This window comes from Zeugodacus cucurbitae, chromosome 3 (genome assembly GCF_028554725.1).
Source record: "Zeugodacus cucurbitae isolate PBARC_wt_2022May chromosome 3, idZeuCucr1.2, whole genome shotgun sequence".
In the NCBI taxonomy this organism is placed as follows: Eukaryota; Metazoa; Arthropoda; class Insecta; order Diptera; family Tephritidae; genus Zeugodacus; species Zeugodacus cucurbitae.
The window spans coordinates 32,843,105-32,860,009 of NC_071668.1; the positions used below are offsets into that span (position 1 = coordinate 32,843,105).

Here is a 16,905-nt window from a genome sequence, read left to right on the forward strand (position 1 = left end):
TCATCTATAAGTACAATCCCATCCCCATAAAAGTATCGTATATTAAAAAGTGTCCCCAGTTGTATCAAGATATTTCAAATTTTACTGAAGCTATTGCTTGCGGATAGTTTTGTCGTTCTGGTTTACACCTCTTATCGATTACAAACAATCGTTAGGTGATGTAATTACGACGGATATATATCTACGTCTCTTTTAAGTTTGATGATGATGATTTATTATTCTGCTCAAAAATAAAAGTAGCACTTATTCTTCATTCGTTGATTTTATTTTTCTATTTCCTTAACTTAACAATTTTTAACTAATAAACCTGCATATAAATAGTTATTATACATTTTTATGTATAACAAATGATGTATACCCTTTTAGAAAAAAGTTGATTGCCTTAAAATGTTAAATATTATATTTGTTTGGCTTAACTAAGAAATATTCAATAAATTACAGTAAAAACGTATTTAAACAGATTTTGTGCAATACAAATTACAATTAGAATAATTATTTAAAACTCTCCGAAAGTACTTACTTACTTCAATGTCATATAGATAAATATATTTACATCTCAAATTATATACTTCTATTATATAACAAACTCTTTAATAAACAACATACATACTGAGAAGAGTTCGCAAATGTTAAAAATAAGGTTGATGATGATTGAGATTTAATTACATTTGTTGTTTGTCAACAATGTGTTATCTAAAATAATTTGTTGATGAATTTCTCTTCCGTAGGTATACAGTATACTAATATTTTCTATATTTTAAAAGCGAATAAATCGAATGAACGAAATATTTAAAATATTAATTGAAAATATTAATGTCAATAAAACGGACCTATTAAATTTTAATAAATGTTCAAAGTTCAATACTATCTGCTTCGGGAATATAAAATCTGTTACCTTGAAGACCATTTTTCTTAAAATTTATCGCTTTTTAAATCCATAATACAAATCGGGGTTCGGTTCATATGATGCTTTTTCATTAAACAGTGTAACGTATTAATAACCTTTCATTTGTCTTTTTTTAATAGAATACTCCAGAATCTATTATGTATTATTCTTATTTCACGTTAGATTTCTCTTATTGCTAGAAATTATATAATGATGGTTGGTTAAGAATTCACCATGTTGTTTGAACATTATAATTTGTTCTATTTATTAAACAACAAATCAATTAACTCTCAAATCATCATCGGTTAAAAATTATCTTATAATCAATAACTGGTACAAATTATATCAAAGTTTCATAAAATCTACTTAAAAAAAAAATTGCAGCTTAGATATATGTATGTATGGGGGTACACACATTTTTATATATATTTGCATGGATCCGTATAGTCCAATATATGTGAGAACATATATGAAAATAATTTGCAATTAAAGAGCAAAAAATCATATTTATATAAGTTATATGTAGGTATAAAATCTCAGTCTTCGATATGATATTCATTTTTTGTGCAAGGCAATATTCACATAAACATTCGTTTATTATTTATTAATGTATTTCGCCACTTATTATTAAACTGGAAAATGCTTGTGGATTTTTCTAAAAAATAATATATGTATATATATATATATATATTACTATTCTACCTAATGATTAGGAATTCAATTGATTTAATACTGTAAATGAAAAGCGTTCAATTCGCTTCAATGGGTGGGTTTTTAAAGCCAACTTACAGAAAAGTTTACTTATAGCATATTCTAAACTTAAAGTATGTTTACACTGTACTCCGTGAAAATTTAGTTGATCTACATATATATATGATATACATATCATTATCGTGCATCCAATTGGTTGCCCATAGGGTATAATTATTTATATTTACAAAGGTATGTATATACTCGTATTAACTTTAAAAATACTGATTTAATTATATTCATTCGAATTAATTGACAGCTTACTTAATGTAACGTCCTTTTTATATAACGAACAACCTCCTGATTGTAATCCAAAGTTAAAAAAAAATAAATAAATTAATAAACATGGTATAACAAACGACAAATGCGCCGCAAATCTTCAAACTCCACCTTTAATGCCCTTTTGGCTGGATCTTTTTGCTCTATACATATTATTATATGCGCAATTGATAACCCAGTCGCACAAAAATCAACTCTACATGTTGTTGTTGTAGAGAGAATTTGTTGGAAATGATTTGTGGCAGACTCCAAAATCGTTTCATTTATTTTTTAAAGCTTATATATGTATGTATATTTTCCTTTTGAAAATGTTTAGTACTAGAAGCCTTGAGGGGGTATCGGGCGGAGATTTGAAAAATACTCATCACTACTTATAAGCACGTATGTATTGTTTTTTTAATTCGACATGTTTTACACTTGACTTCACAGCACCAGTGAAATGTGCATGCGCAACGTTCGATGACGTCGATGACTTGTGTACGATATCCGCGACCGCAACACATCAAGTCACAGCCATCAACGCCGATTGATGTATCATTGCATTGACGCCCATGCGTTCCTTGAATGCCTAATCGCAAATTTTTCTCGCAGAAACTTGGTGACTGTTCCAGGTAAACAATATCTTTAGGGCCAGGTGGCTTATGTTCTGGATTCTGCGGTTTCAACTGAAAATTGTATCTGTTGAGAAGAAGAAAATTTATATCATATAAGAGAGGCGCTACATATAAGCATTAATTTTTATAAGTATTTATAATCAACTTAAACAAAATCTGTATCTGCATGCAAATTTATATAATATATGTATAAGTTATATAAGTATATATAAGTTACCCACCTATTATTTTTTTTCCCTTGACGTCCACGACTTCGCACAGAATTTCGTGATAAACTATTAAGGCTATTAAGTGTATTTAAAGGTGGTTTATTTGGATGTGTTTTTATTGATTGCTCTGGTATGCGATCATTCAACATTCGATCTGCGCTGAAAGCATTCGGGCTTGCCGCATTCGGACTTATAGCCGCACTGGACATTCCAGCGGCATTTGAATTTGCTGAATTACTTTGCACGGAATTCCCATTTTGCTTTAAGCTATTACTGATCATTACGCGTGACGCACCATCAAAACGATCCTTAAGATTATCGCCAATTACACGAAAATTAGCTAGCCGCATCCAGCAAGTCTTCACCGTACAGGAGCCAGACATACCGTGACATTTACATTCCTGACGCATTTCCGCTTGTACATGCTGAAATTAGCAAAACGAAAAAATCAGTTATAGACTAGTGAAAATGTATCTTATGATTTATTCCAATAATAAACGCAAATATATTTCATTAAACAACTTTACCTTCGCATAAAGGTAAAGTCGTAATTGGTCGCCTTAAGGAAAACATTTAAACTAATAATATATGGCAAACACAATAGAATTTAAGCTAGTGTTAGCAATGTTGCCGTTAGTCGATACCATGGTCCTGAGTTTTTGAATCATGATGAATAAATTGGAAAGTCTATCTCCCTACTAATTCATATACTTTCAATGCCGATTTTGGTAAATACTGGCAGACAAATCCCAACAAGATTTATTAATAATGATTTTTAACTGTTAATGAATTATTTTATTAATCGCTTAATGTTGCAATTTCCTTAATATATACATATTGCAAAGTTTGTACAAATTACTATAGACAAATATGAGTTCAAAGTATGAAGCTGCGTTTACCGTATCATGGTTTGAATATACATACATTTATAAGCATGAGCTTATTTTTGTAGACTTATTGTTTTGCAGTGTAAATTCATTGGTTCGCGGACTGTGTTCCTTATGTTTGTCGGGAAGTTAGCTTCAGTGTTCATGACACACATATTAATGCATTTACATTGGCTCTCTTAAAATTGTTTGATGCTTGCAGGCGTTCACGCAATTGTTGCCATATTAAGCAAAAAACCGCGCAGCATGAGCCCAATTTTTATGCGCTTGTTGATATTTTCACAACAACCAAAGTAGAAGCCACATCAGGAATAGTATCAGTATCAACACATAAAGAAGACCATCGCCATAACACGATCAATAAAGCTTAATACCGTGGCAACTTACGTATTAATAACAATGCAGAAAAGAATTAATCGACGAATGGAGAGCAACAGAATGAATAGCCAGTTGACAAGGGAATGTAACTTAATTTTAAGATCTTGATACATATTCATGTGTATTTGATGTACATTCGTGTATATACACATCACAAATACAGACTACTTCATACTTTTTTATTGTACGAGCGCAGGTATACTGAGTTATTGTATGAAGAAAACTGAAAGTAGTTTTTTTCTAGAAACATAACATAGGGGAGGGAGAACAAATCATCCAGTTTGATATTAATTGCTCTAGCAATTAGTGGTTCATAAGAAGTTTGGAACCCCCCAATAAGTACAAAATGGCAAATCAGTACAGATTATACAATATATATATGTGCACTCGTGTGGATTTTATAAATTTGAAGATTTTAGAAAAATATAATGTCCATTGTATTATGAAATTTAACTCAATTTCCATCATTTAGTTAAGTAAATATTAAATATTTACAAACAGATGTCTTGCATGGTATTAAGAACTTATTCTAGTCACAACCAAAACTTTCCTTCTTTTTGCGACCCCTTACGTTTTCCTATCAACAATGCTGTCAACATATTAATATTGGTTAATAGCAAGCCGCACGGTAGGAATCGAATCTGTGTGTGGCAGACATGAAAAAAGGCGGCTGACCACCAACTCGCGTTGCGTGTTCAATAAGCGCTGTGAAGTTCGGTATGTATTTACTGCCCCACGGATTTAGAGCAACAACGCAGTAACTTTAAATAAAAAATATAAAAGTGAAAAGTATAAATCAAGAGCAAATGAACTATTACACAGTTTACGATTTAAGCTCAAATGTACATATGTATATACATACATACATATAGATCTGTAACCTAGCATAGTACATACATACATAAGTATGTTTGTATGTACGTAATTAAAGAAGATACAAAGCTAATAATACATCTACGTATACATATTATGCTTGTATGTGCAAATTATAAACGGGTTAATGTTATTGGAAACAATCCATTAAAATTCCCTCCCATGTTTGTAGTTACACAAAATGTAATAGTAAATCCGCTATCAAGCACCATTGCAATTAACAAAGACTGCCAACGTGACTATAAAAATGTTGTCTTTATGGTCGTTGTGGTTGTTGTACCTGTTATTGTAGTATATACCGTGAAGTAGTCTTTCTTTTTTATTTGTCATTACTATTTACTATCTTTTTATTGCGATTACATTGCAATCTACCTTACAAGAATATAATGAGACGTTTGATCGACGTAACTAGTAATTATCCTTCAAGCAGATTATTCCTATATAGGATTGTAAATATTATTATATGCAACGTTTCCACATACCAGAGAAATATATTTCATGGCAGCTTTTACTTACTTTTATTTATTTTTATAATAATGTGTATGAATAGTATATTTAATTTGAAATACATATTTGTTTAAGTATACCAAATTTTCCATAAAATAAATATCGATATAAGAAAAAAATAAATTCAATTATACTTACAGTCCGGCCAGCTTCATTATTATGCAAGTTCATTTTTTCTCTCAAATTACGGCCGCGTTCACCAGTGTCTACAAAATCACGTGAGAATTTAAAACCAAATCCGATATTGTCCGAGCATCCCCCCCATTCCCAGTCGCGAACACCCGCTACGCTGCCAGTTTGGAGGCTCGTTTGCGGCGATCGCGACTGATGGCTATAATCACAGGTGCACGATTCAATGGAGCCCTCGCTGCAGGCGCGCGCAATCGAATGTGTGACAGCGGCACTGGTGATGGCATAAATAAAGCCAGTCTCACGACAGCCTGAAAGAAAATAAATGTTTATATAATAATGAATGTACAAAATGCGAAATAGGAGCATATCCATTATGAATGAACATTAAAGTGACAGCGAATAAAATATAAGCATTACATACGTAAATATACATGCATATGTATGTATACAGATTTCATAGGGCAGTCCTTAAACGCTTTAAATGCGCGCAATATTGTATTAACTAACACATTTGAAAACTTTAAGAGGAATCAATTACTTCAGTAGTAATATGATTCAGCCCACAATGATGTAATACTATTTGTGATCACAGCGTACTGTACGAAGAAATCAGTGTCGTTTCAATTTGTAAAAGATGAGCTTGGACTACCATTTAAAATGAAAATTGTTTCACAAATTTTTTTGAATTACAAAATCAGTAGCCTATATGTAGATGGTATAATATGTATACTATTTGTATATTGTATAATACAAATAATATTTGTTTTCTGAACATTCTCATGTCGTAATTCGATTTCTATCCCATAACTACGAAAACAGGATAATAACTTAATTTCGCAAATATAGTATGTAACATTATTTAAAAAATTAAAATTATGAATAGTAATACTCGATGTAACTTTTGTATCTTTGATAACTGTGTATTTCTGCAAAGAGTAATAGTACTTGTCTACATGATTCCGGTTAATGTGACATCTTAAGTTATCATTATGACATTCAATGTAGCAAGATAAGTCGAAAGGAGACTATATATAATAAAGGTGTGAATTTACACATTGTTTGTAGCCAATTTTACTGATTTTATTTTTGTGAGTTATTGTACAGCCAACAAAAGGCCATTCTGAACAACTGGATTGCTTTTATACAGAATTTTAGGAGCATTATTATTTGTATGTAAAAATTGTTGTTTTATTGTTCTTGTTGTGAATATTGTACTTTTTGGAAGTATAAATACACCTTAAAGAATATTCTTCATATTCAAATATCGAATTTTGTATATCATAAATATTAGTAATTTTAAACAAAATATTCTGCCCACTAATTGCATGTATTTTTTATTTAATATATCGCTTTAAATAATAACGATAATAATAACTAAATTTATAATATAATCTTCATATTATGATAGTCCAATAGATTACGTATAATCTCGTCCCAGATTGACTTGGTCAAATAAACGTAGAAAGGAAATGCAAATTTCAACTGAAAACTAGTCATTTGTAGGTATAAGCCCAAATAATACAATAGTTGTTTATCATCTAGTATACATTATTATTGCGCAATCGTGTTAAAATATAATTTTTAAGAAAACAAAGTTTGTCTTAAGGCAAAACTCCTCTTCTGTACAACGTTGCTATGATGTACGTAGTAGAAGTTTAAAATATAATTATAGATATTTATATTAGGCGTGTTTTATTTGACCACCACAAGTTAATAGCTAAATAATGGACAAATAAAACGCATTTAGCTTATTTCATATCTTCGCTTAAAAATTAGTTGTGTTGGCAATGCGGGCCCGAACTCTCAGCTGAAATGTAATTTATTTGAAAAACAAGTAAGGAAGAGCTAAGTTCGGGTGTAACCGAACATTTTATACTCTCGCAATTTATTTATTTAACTTTATTTATATTATTAATACACAATTTGACCCACATATTCGTCATATATATTGTATAAAGTCCATTGTAAGTTGGAACCCATAATATTAGGTTAGAAGCACCGAGGTCCTCGTGTTCGATATATGGGGCCTTAAAAACCTATGCTCCGATTTCGGCGATTTTTAGAATGGGGCTGCCACACTATAAACATAGTATTTGTGCAAAGTTCTGCACCGATATCTTCACTAATGCTTACTTTATATATTTTAATGTAAACGATTCAGATCGTCTGCATGGTTCTGGTATATAGGAAGTAGGAGTGGTTTTGAAGCGATTTGGCCTATTTTCACAACATATCATTGGGATGTAAGGAAACTATTACAAACCAAGTTTCATTGAAATCGGTCGAGTAGTTCGTGAGATATGGTTTTTGACCCATAAGTGGGCGACGCCACGCCCATTTTACATTTTGTAAAAAAATCTGAGGGCAGCTGCCATCTGCTATTTCTTATGTGAAATTTAGTGTTTCTGACGTTTTTCGTTAGTGAGTTAATCCACTTTTAGTAATTTTCAACCTAACGTTTGTATGGGAGGTGGGCGTGGTTATTATCCGATTTCTTTCATTTTTGGACTGTATTAGGAAATGGCTAAAAAAACGACTGCAGAAAGTTTGGCTTATATAGCTCTATTGGTTTGCGAGATATATCCAAAAAACTTAGTAGGGGGCGGGGCCACGCCCACTTCCCCAAAAAAATTACATCCAAATACATATGCCCCTTCATAGCGCGATCATTCATACCAAATTTTATTTCCATAGCTTAATTTATGGCTTAGTTATGGCACTTTATGTGTTTTGGTCCGATTTTGCTCATTTTCGAAAGCAACCTTCCTATGGTGCCAAGAAATAAGTGTGCCAAGTTTCATCAAGATATCTTAATTTTTACTCAAGTTACAGTTTGCACAGACGGACGGACGGACGGACAGACAGACATTCGGATTTGAACTCCACTCTTCACCCTGATCACTTTGGTATATATAACCCTATATCTAACTTGTTTAGTTTTGGGTGTTACAAACAACCGTTATGTGAACAAAACTATAATACTCTTTTTAGCAACCTTTGTTGCGAGAGTATAAAAAAGTTGAATTTATAAATCAAATTTCCTTTTGTTTACCGCTTTTCTATAATATTCTGATCTTTTAAGAAATCTACAATTATTATTAGATCCGGGATGTTCAAAATACATATGAATAAAGTTCGATAGAATTTAAAATTTTGGTTTGTTCACATTTTTATATATCAAAATGGGGTTTCTCGCTATTGCCAACTACTTGTTTTTGGAAAAAACCAAACTACTATGAATGAAAAAAACGATGAACTGGCAATGCCTATAGTTCAATATACAAGCTATGATAGCTTATGACAAGCCAACATAATTATGATGGCTAAGTCTTTGCTGGTCAAATAAAACACGCCTATTATTAAATGTTATTCCTTCGACCGCTGGAGTTTACAAATAATTATTTGTTCTTCACTAGCTAAGTTTGTGCACAAACAAGTCGAAATTATTGACACGCCTTTCAACGGAATTACATATGCTGTATGATATTACCACATTAAACATATAAAGTAGATACTCTCTCACTGAAGTTATCATTTTCTCAGAAAAGTAAATTGTTAAAAAGAAAAGAACTAAAATTAGCCTACAATTCCATTTTTATATGGTATTATCGAATTCCTGCTAAAAGTACATGCGTTGTTTGCATTAAATTTCATTCCCACATATTTAAACTAATATTTACGACATATACACTTGCCACACCGAAGTATTTACCTTTTGGATTTTGTTTATAGTTTTGCGGTACAAAACCATTTCAGATTTGATAAACCGCTTGCGGAAGGAAGTTGCACACGAATATTATTTTTTTGTAGTATGTGTGGTATATACATAAGTACATATTTACCATAAGTACATACCATATGTAAATATTAGCAGGGAGTGGGAATGTTTGTGCTCTTTCTTTTAAGGGCGTGCGCCCGTGTACGACCTATTTGTCACGATAATAAGAGAAGTTCATATACATACATATGTACATATGTGAGCAACTTATTAAGCAAAAACCAAACATACGCATCACAAGCAAATGCTTGTACCTTCGTACATACATTCAGTATAGGTCTAATTAGAAAAAAGGCGTGTAAAAGGCAGAAGAAAATACATTATGAATCACAAAAATTTTAAGATAAAAACATCAACTGCACTTCGAAACACATGGCCTACAATGGAATAATAGAAAAATTAAAATCATTGTTAAAATATACGTATATACGTGAATGTAGAAAAAGTTCTAACTATGCTTAGAAACTAGTACAACTGATTTTCAGCAAGTATTTCATTTCACTATTGTTTCAGTGATATCGGAAACTGCTATTGCGAGTCATTCTGATCTAAAATCTCATAAACTTAATGAAGGCAATTAAATTTGTTTGCAATATTCTGAAATACAGCAAAAGTTCTCAAATACAGAAATTTTTTTCATGTCAGATGCAATTAACCACTAGCAAATTCCAAAACGGCTAACATCCCTAAATTGTACGAACATTGTAGTATAAAAAGGGAAAGAGACGCGCGGTACAGATTATCTCGATGGTTTGCGAAAGATAAGAAAAGGGCATGCGCACCTGGTCGATATGCGCAAACGTACACGTAAGCTTTAACATATTGTGGGTTTGCCATGTTGATTTTAGTACGCTCAAAAATGTAAATTTTTAAAAATGCACATATAATTACATACATATACCATATATGTATGTATATGTATATACTTGTCGGAAGGCAAAGACTCATTCATATTTTCATAGTTATGACGCATTAAACTTATGAAACGTTTGAGGTTAAACTCATTTCAGCATATACATACGTTTGTACATAGATAACATATATATATTATTTGCTCTTTTGTAGAAAAGTGTCTTATTAACGTTTAATAATCGAATATTTAACATCGCAAAACATACATCAATATTACCATAGATATTTTCATATGCAAATTTATTTCCGCATTTTTTGTGAGTAACATATTGTTAATATTTTAGTACTTTTCACGGGCCACGCCTAGCCTTCGCAGAAATTGTAAATTTTTTTTAGTGAGTGGATTGTATTAAAAGACGTATAAAGAAATTTGAATTGATATTAGTGTATATCATTAATAAAAGACGGGCGTGGAACGCTTCCTTTCGTACATATATATATATATTATGTGGATGTTGCTCTACTTAGATGAAATTACCGACGATCATAAATACAATAGGTATTGTAATGATGAGAAGTTCCTATTGCATTTCAATTTACTTACTGAATATATTTGTGCATATATTGGTATATTTAAAACAACATACGTAAACGCATGAGATTTAATTGTACAATTGGACTCAGCTGTGGGGCCGCTACTACTTAACGTCTCTGCCATTCATCCAAGTCCTTGCCTACTTTTTTTTGTTACTAGGTATTGTTTGGTAAGAGTCCTCTGCCCGGACGTCTGTATCTCACCCAATTGTTTTGTGCAATATTAGGTACTTCTCTTGAGGACAATTGTGTCTGGGAATATATATGTGGTATGTTCCCTTTTCGTGGCGCAAGCACTTGTATCATCTTTGATCAGTATTTGCTGTTGTTGGTCCTTTTTAAAGCAGCACCCAATTTGTAAAAGAGCCGCACGCGTACTTACAATACATATATATGAATGTATATATTAATACTTATGTATGTCTTTAACCACTTAAAAATGAACATTGACATGTATCTCGTTTCTAGTGCTGTTGAAGATTATTTATTTGCAGACACAACAATTTGTGTTTGTTATTCCTGTTATTTAAGCTGCTTTAGCTTAAAGGTCGTGTGTCTATATTTGCTTAACATGTTCATATATTGATCCATCAAGACAAAAGAGGATATTATCACGGTTAAACCAGTTAAGACGTATGATCTTGCAGTTTACACATGCTCCTTGTATTCAAATACTGAATTTATGTTTCTACATGAAATTCTATATAGATAAACATATATAGATATATACACCTATGTATATATATATGCAAATTATATATATATATATATCTGTATAAAGGCATTTATGTCAGAAATAAACACTATTTCCGGAGAACATTGTGCATAATTTCTTTGTATATATACATTTGTCTAAAAGTGGGTTAATTTATTTCAAAACACAGTGACAGCATTCATCGAATATTCTACAATTTAGGATTATGTATTATTCAGAATTGTATAATGATTGCCAGCAACATTTAACTGTGCTACTGAAATCGGTAAGTAATATTGAATATAACAACTCGATAGAGCTTTTTGGTTTTGATTGTTTAACTTGAAAAGTAGCCCTTACAAATAATTAATAAATCATGTACTAAAAACGCGAAACTAGGAAAAATTTTGTTAGAAATTTGTGTGATCATGCTAAGCAAAGGCATGTCGTGTAGACATTTTAAAGCTACAAAAGATATTGCAGGTCACTTTTGGGCACAGCATTTAGTCAGGCTTCAAAAAATTAAGATAATAAAAGATAGTTGAATACCTATACATATACAGATATTTCGGTGTATGTATGTGTGGTAAGTTAGACATGCATCAAACTGTCAGCAGTTCATAAGGTTGACAAAATTGTCCAAAGGCAATAGAAGCCAGCTATTATGTATAGATGATAACTTCATTAGTTACACAGCACAGGCGCACAACAGCGCAGACAGCATGAGTGCTGACAGCTAAAGAATGATTTTCTTATTGCGTTTGGTGTGAATAAGAAAATTGTATGTGTTAATAATACAAAGGCGTATTCTAAATCTGGTATGTACAGCATCCTACTGTGAGGTTTTCGATCTTCGAGTGTGGTCGAAGTCTCTATTGAAAAATTAAATAAGTGTTCAGATAAATGCTACTTGCTTTCCGCCTATTAACTTAATAGATATTGTAAACAATTTCCAATTCGGGATGTCTAAATCGATTACGATTAAATAATGAGTTCAACGATGAATATTAAATGTTGGCCAATAATAACAAAGAAGACATCAGAGTATGGGCATTGATTTTAAGATATTAATAATAGTGTTGAAACTTCCAATACAATAGAAACCTTACCTCTATCGACAATTTTCCCGAACAAGTTTTTACCGCGCAAAAAGTTTCTTGTTGAACAGTTCCAACGTCGATTGCGAAACTGATGCTGACATTCATTTATTGCAAGATTGGCGCCTTTCACTAGTGCACCCAAAACGCCAGGGTTATCTCGAACTAAGCGTCGTTGTTTACGTCTTAATGTTGTATGAATCGCAGGATCCAAATACATAATACCTGAACTAAGTGGTGATATATTATTTGGTTCCCCCACTTTAGCTATGCCCCTATAATGAAAGAAAGAAGATTACATTAATTTCACATAATAAATAGTTAAATGTATTGGTTATAAAGTTTAGTTGCCTAGCTATAAAAGCATTTGTAATGGAGAAACCATTAAATATTAATACATATTGTTATATATTATCGGTATATGTATTATATGTAAGCACTTATTTTGCAATGAAAACTGATTAATTAGTTCGAAAAAAGGAAGAATGAAACTGATGGTTGCTTTGCGGTTTACTCAGCTTCCATATTCCTTCTTTTGAACTAAAAAATCGTACATATAGACAATATTTGCACATTAGTTCCGTTTAAGTTGTTTTTAGGTTAAATAATTTTGTTTGTATATTAAACTAACATTATAATTCCAGTGTATATAGGTGTATGGATTTTTTGAATACTCTAAACATTAGAAATATGATGATATCATACCACTTGTATCAATAGAGAAGAGAAGATATTGTGAATAATTCAAATACATTGGCTTTGATGTTCATTAATAATACATCGCCTATCAAATTGAGTTTTATTTAAGTTTAGTATTTTAAAAATCAGATATCAAATGTATAAAATTTCTTCCCAAAAATTAGTTAAATCAAATTATACTAGAATGTGAGTTGTGTACATTTGCTTCCCTTTTGTAGAACACCATCTTAATTATTACAGTTTGTAATAAAACAATGGTATACATTCCCGTTGTAAAATATTCTCAGGTTTCGCTTTATTCTCAGGTTTTTTTCGAACTGTATAAAAAAACATATTAAACAAAAGACTTAAGAAACGAACTTTATTATTATTGAACTTTTGTAAGGTCAGAAAGTATTAGCTTTAAGCAACACTGCGAACTCACCACCACATGGATCCCCTTCCTCGTCCCGGCTTAGGTTTACTTCCCGTTGATGCGCATAATGCTATTAAACATACGAATAGCACTGCTGATAAATCCATTTTTGTAATTAAGCTTTACGTTTACGTGGCGTTGTTTTATTTAGGTATTTTTATATATATAAAAAATCAAACTCTAACTCTTTACAGTTAACAATGCTTTAAGTAGTCTTTCCTAATAGACTTTCAAATTATTTGCACTTTTTATATTTAATACATTGAGAATATTCCAAATTCAGATTTTCCATACTATAGCATAATTTCTGTATTCAATGCACCATCAACATCGTCATTACAATATAGACAATATATTCACTAAGTTTCAGAATGCATATAAACTCATGCAATTACCAATTTGCACACGACTTTTGCAAATTTAATTGCAACAACTTCGATTTGATCGAATGCGTTTATTATTCACAGATTTATACACTTTTAGTTATTTGATTTCAGATGTAACATATTAAATATATCATATAAGTTTACGCAATTTTTATACAAAATATTTGACCACTACAAATGCAACGAGTCTTCTCAGATATCTATTGATATATATGCGTATATATATAATCGTTCACAAATATCAATTATTAAAATTTTTCAAATTATTTCAAGTTTGTAGAGAGCGTAGGTATTTGCTTTTGAAATTTGCAGTTAAATGCCAAATAATTTCTCAGTACGAATAATACTGTTACCCGATTCAATGCTATCGCCAAACTGACACTGAAGTAATTTGGTTTCACCTTCCTTGCTTCAATCGCTGTCGTAGTTGGGTTGTTGTTAGTATTGCTTTTTCCTAAGGGTGACTAAGTCGTACAGATCAAGTTGTTATTATTACTGCAGCAGTCTAGCTGAGCGATCGTTAATGTAGTTGTTTAGAGAAAACCTTGGAGTGAGAGAGAGATAAAAATATTGCATGTGCTGATCACAAACTAGCTAGGTAACAATAATGTTCCATAAGCAAGAGCAGCAAACAACATTGTCTTATGTAGTCATGTTACTCTGACTGAATGTTCAATAGCCAATCGCTATTGTATATAAAATAAAAGAGCGGCCAATAAAATCGCACATTAAGCGTCATTGTTATGAAATTGGTAGGAAAACCCTACATGCAGGTACATATATAGTATGTTGTATATGATATATCATGTTATAAGCAAATAATATGTATGTGTTACAGTAAATGATCGTATAATACAATAACGTAATTGTATATGCAAACGTTGTAACTAAATATTTTTTAAACTTATATACAGTCAATACAGTAAACTTCATGAGGTATTAGTGACAGTTTGCAGAAATGTAAGTAGATGACTATAATACGTGAAATTCACCTAACCCATATTTGTAGTTGCTCAGCAATAACAGTGATACTTGTAAGCGAATTAACAAAAAATTAGTGGAATTGTAACAGAAAATAGACATGTATATTTTCTTATATACGTACGTCCGTGTACAAGATTGTATGCACGAGTACTTAAATATTTACATATAGTACATACTGATATACTGATACTCCAATACACTAAAAATTGTTAAGAATATGATACATATAAATACTATGATATTATTAAGTATTTTTATATTAAATATTTAATATCAATCCGAAAGTAAATTATCTTGAAATAATACATACTTCTTTTACAAAGAAATATAATAATATTTTCCACAGATTTTCTAATTCAGATGATCAGATCAGAACGTAGAATAAGGTTTGATGTTAAGTTTAAAGCATATACATTTTTCAGAAATATTTTTTCACACAGAGTTCTGAATTATCGATTTCAATGGAATAAATAAAACTTCTTAACTTGTTCGAATACAATCCCGAAGCTATTGTTATTCCGACGTTGTTGTCTTGGAAGTACGACTAATGTTATTTTACATATACGCACTTTAACTTTTTTTAGACTGGAAGTCCGTTCATGTCAAAAATTTCATATATCGCATCTATTTCTATCTATATTGTATCTATTAAAAAACAACTGATGTAAGTTACATACATATTTATACATTTCATTTATTTATAATTGTATACACATGTTTTTTATATTTTAACGTTCAATTTTTATGGATATTATAACAATTTTAATTCCAAAGATGTCAAATAGGTATGTGATGTATATGTATGGTATAGTTTGACCACTTTATGAGAGTTTCTACACCTTCAAACACCCTTAGTGTCAAGATCTATTTGGGTTTCTATATTGAATCTAAAAAAGATGTCATATTGGAAATGGATATAATTATTGTCTGATTTCTTTACGGTCATTACGTACCATATTTAATATTATACATATTAAATTTTATACTTTACTGGACCATACTAAACATTCTGAATAATATATATATATATATATATACTATACTGGACCATACTGAAAATAGAATATATTTTAGAATATCATAGATTTTAAATTATTTCAGCATATTGTTTTCTGTCTCTCGTCCCATCTGTGAGTTTGCCAATATTTTGTTGACCTGGCAATTATCGAATGTTTTGAAGCAATGTTGGTAGTATGTTTCCGTAGTCGGAGTAAGTAATAAATTCGTGCATTTTCCTTGAAACAATCCGAATCATTGATTAGATATCCATGGTACTTACATTTTTTACTCTTTGTATAACTTTTATGTTAATGCGTATGCCAAATTAACTTTGTTAAAAAGTTCTTGTAATTCTACTAAGTTTAGTCTAGCTGTACACTATTATAGATTATGGATTAGAGATTGTACCTTCTCTATTTCCCACAATAATGAGCACCCTGCCTGAAACCTCGTTTGATATCTTTTCGCGGGTATTTTCCAAGATTTGGGGCATGTCTGGTTAGTTCTAGATTTTCCAGGTCTAAAGCCACACTGATAAGGTCCAATCAGTTCGTTGATGGTGGGATTTAGTCTTTCATATAGTACGTTTGATAGAACCTATATATGTATATACGATATTGAGAAGGCCTATAACAGATTGGCGCAGATTGTGTGGTTTCCCCCTATTATGAATTTGGCAGAGCAAACTTAGGTTGAAATCGTCGTCGGAAAGAAGCCTTGTTAGTTCTTCGTCGTCGTATTTGAATAGCTCTGCCGGCAATCAATCGACACCCCGACCCATTGTTGTTCTTCAAACGGGTAATTGCCATACATTGGTAGTCGAGCTCGTTTGTTCCAATTTGTTCCATGGTCATCGATTCGGGAATCGGGTTACCCATCTCTTGGTATTATA

General features: G+C 31.3%; 1 protein-coding gene across 1 annotated transcript; it reads right to left on the bottom strand.

Moving 5' to 3' along the window:
* Positions 1–241: 241 nt before the first annotated feature.
* LOC105220110 (protein wingless) lies at positions 242–14,419 on the bottom strand. Its single transcript, XM_011196527.3, has 5 exons — positions 13,654–14,419; positions 12,543–12,805; positions 5,522–5,823; positions 2,751–3,163; positions 242–2,593 (listed from the first exon to the last, which is right to left on the bottom strand). Exons 1-5 carry the CDS (start codon positions 13,749–13,751, stop codon positions 2,287–2,289), a joined length of 1,383 nt encoding a protein of 460 aa, XP_011194829.1. The 5' UTR covers positions 13,752–14,419; the 3' UTR covers positions 242–2,286.
* Between the last annotated feature and the right edge of the window lie 2,486 nt (positions 14,420–16,905).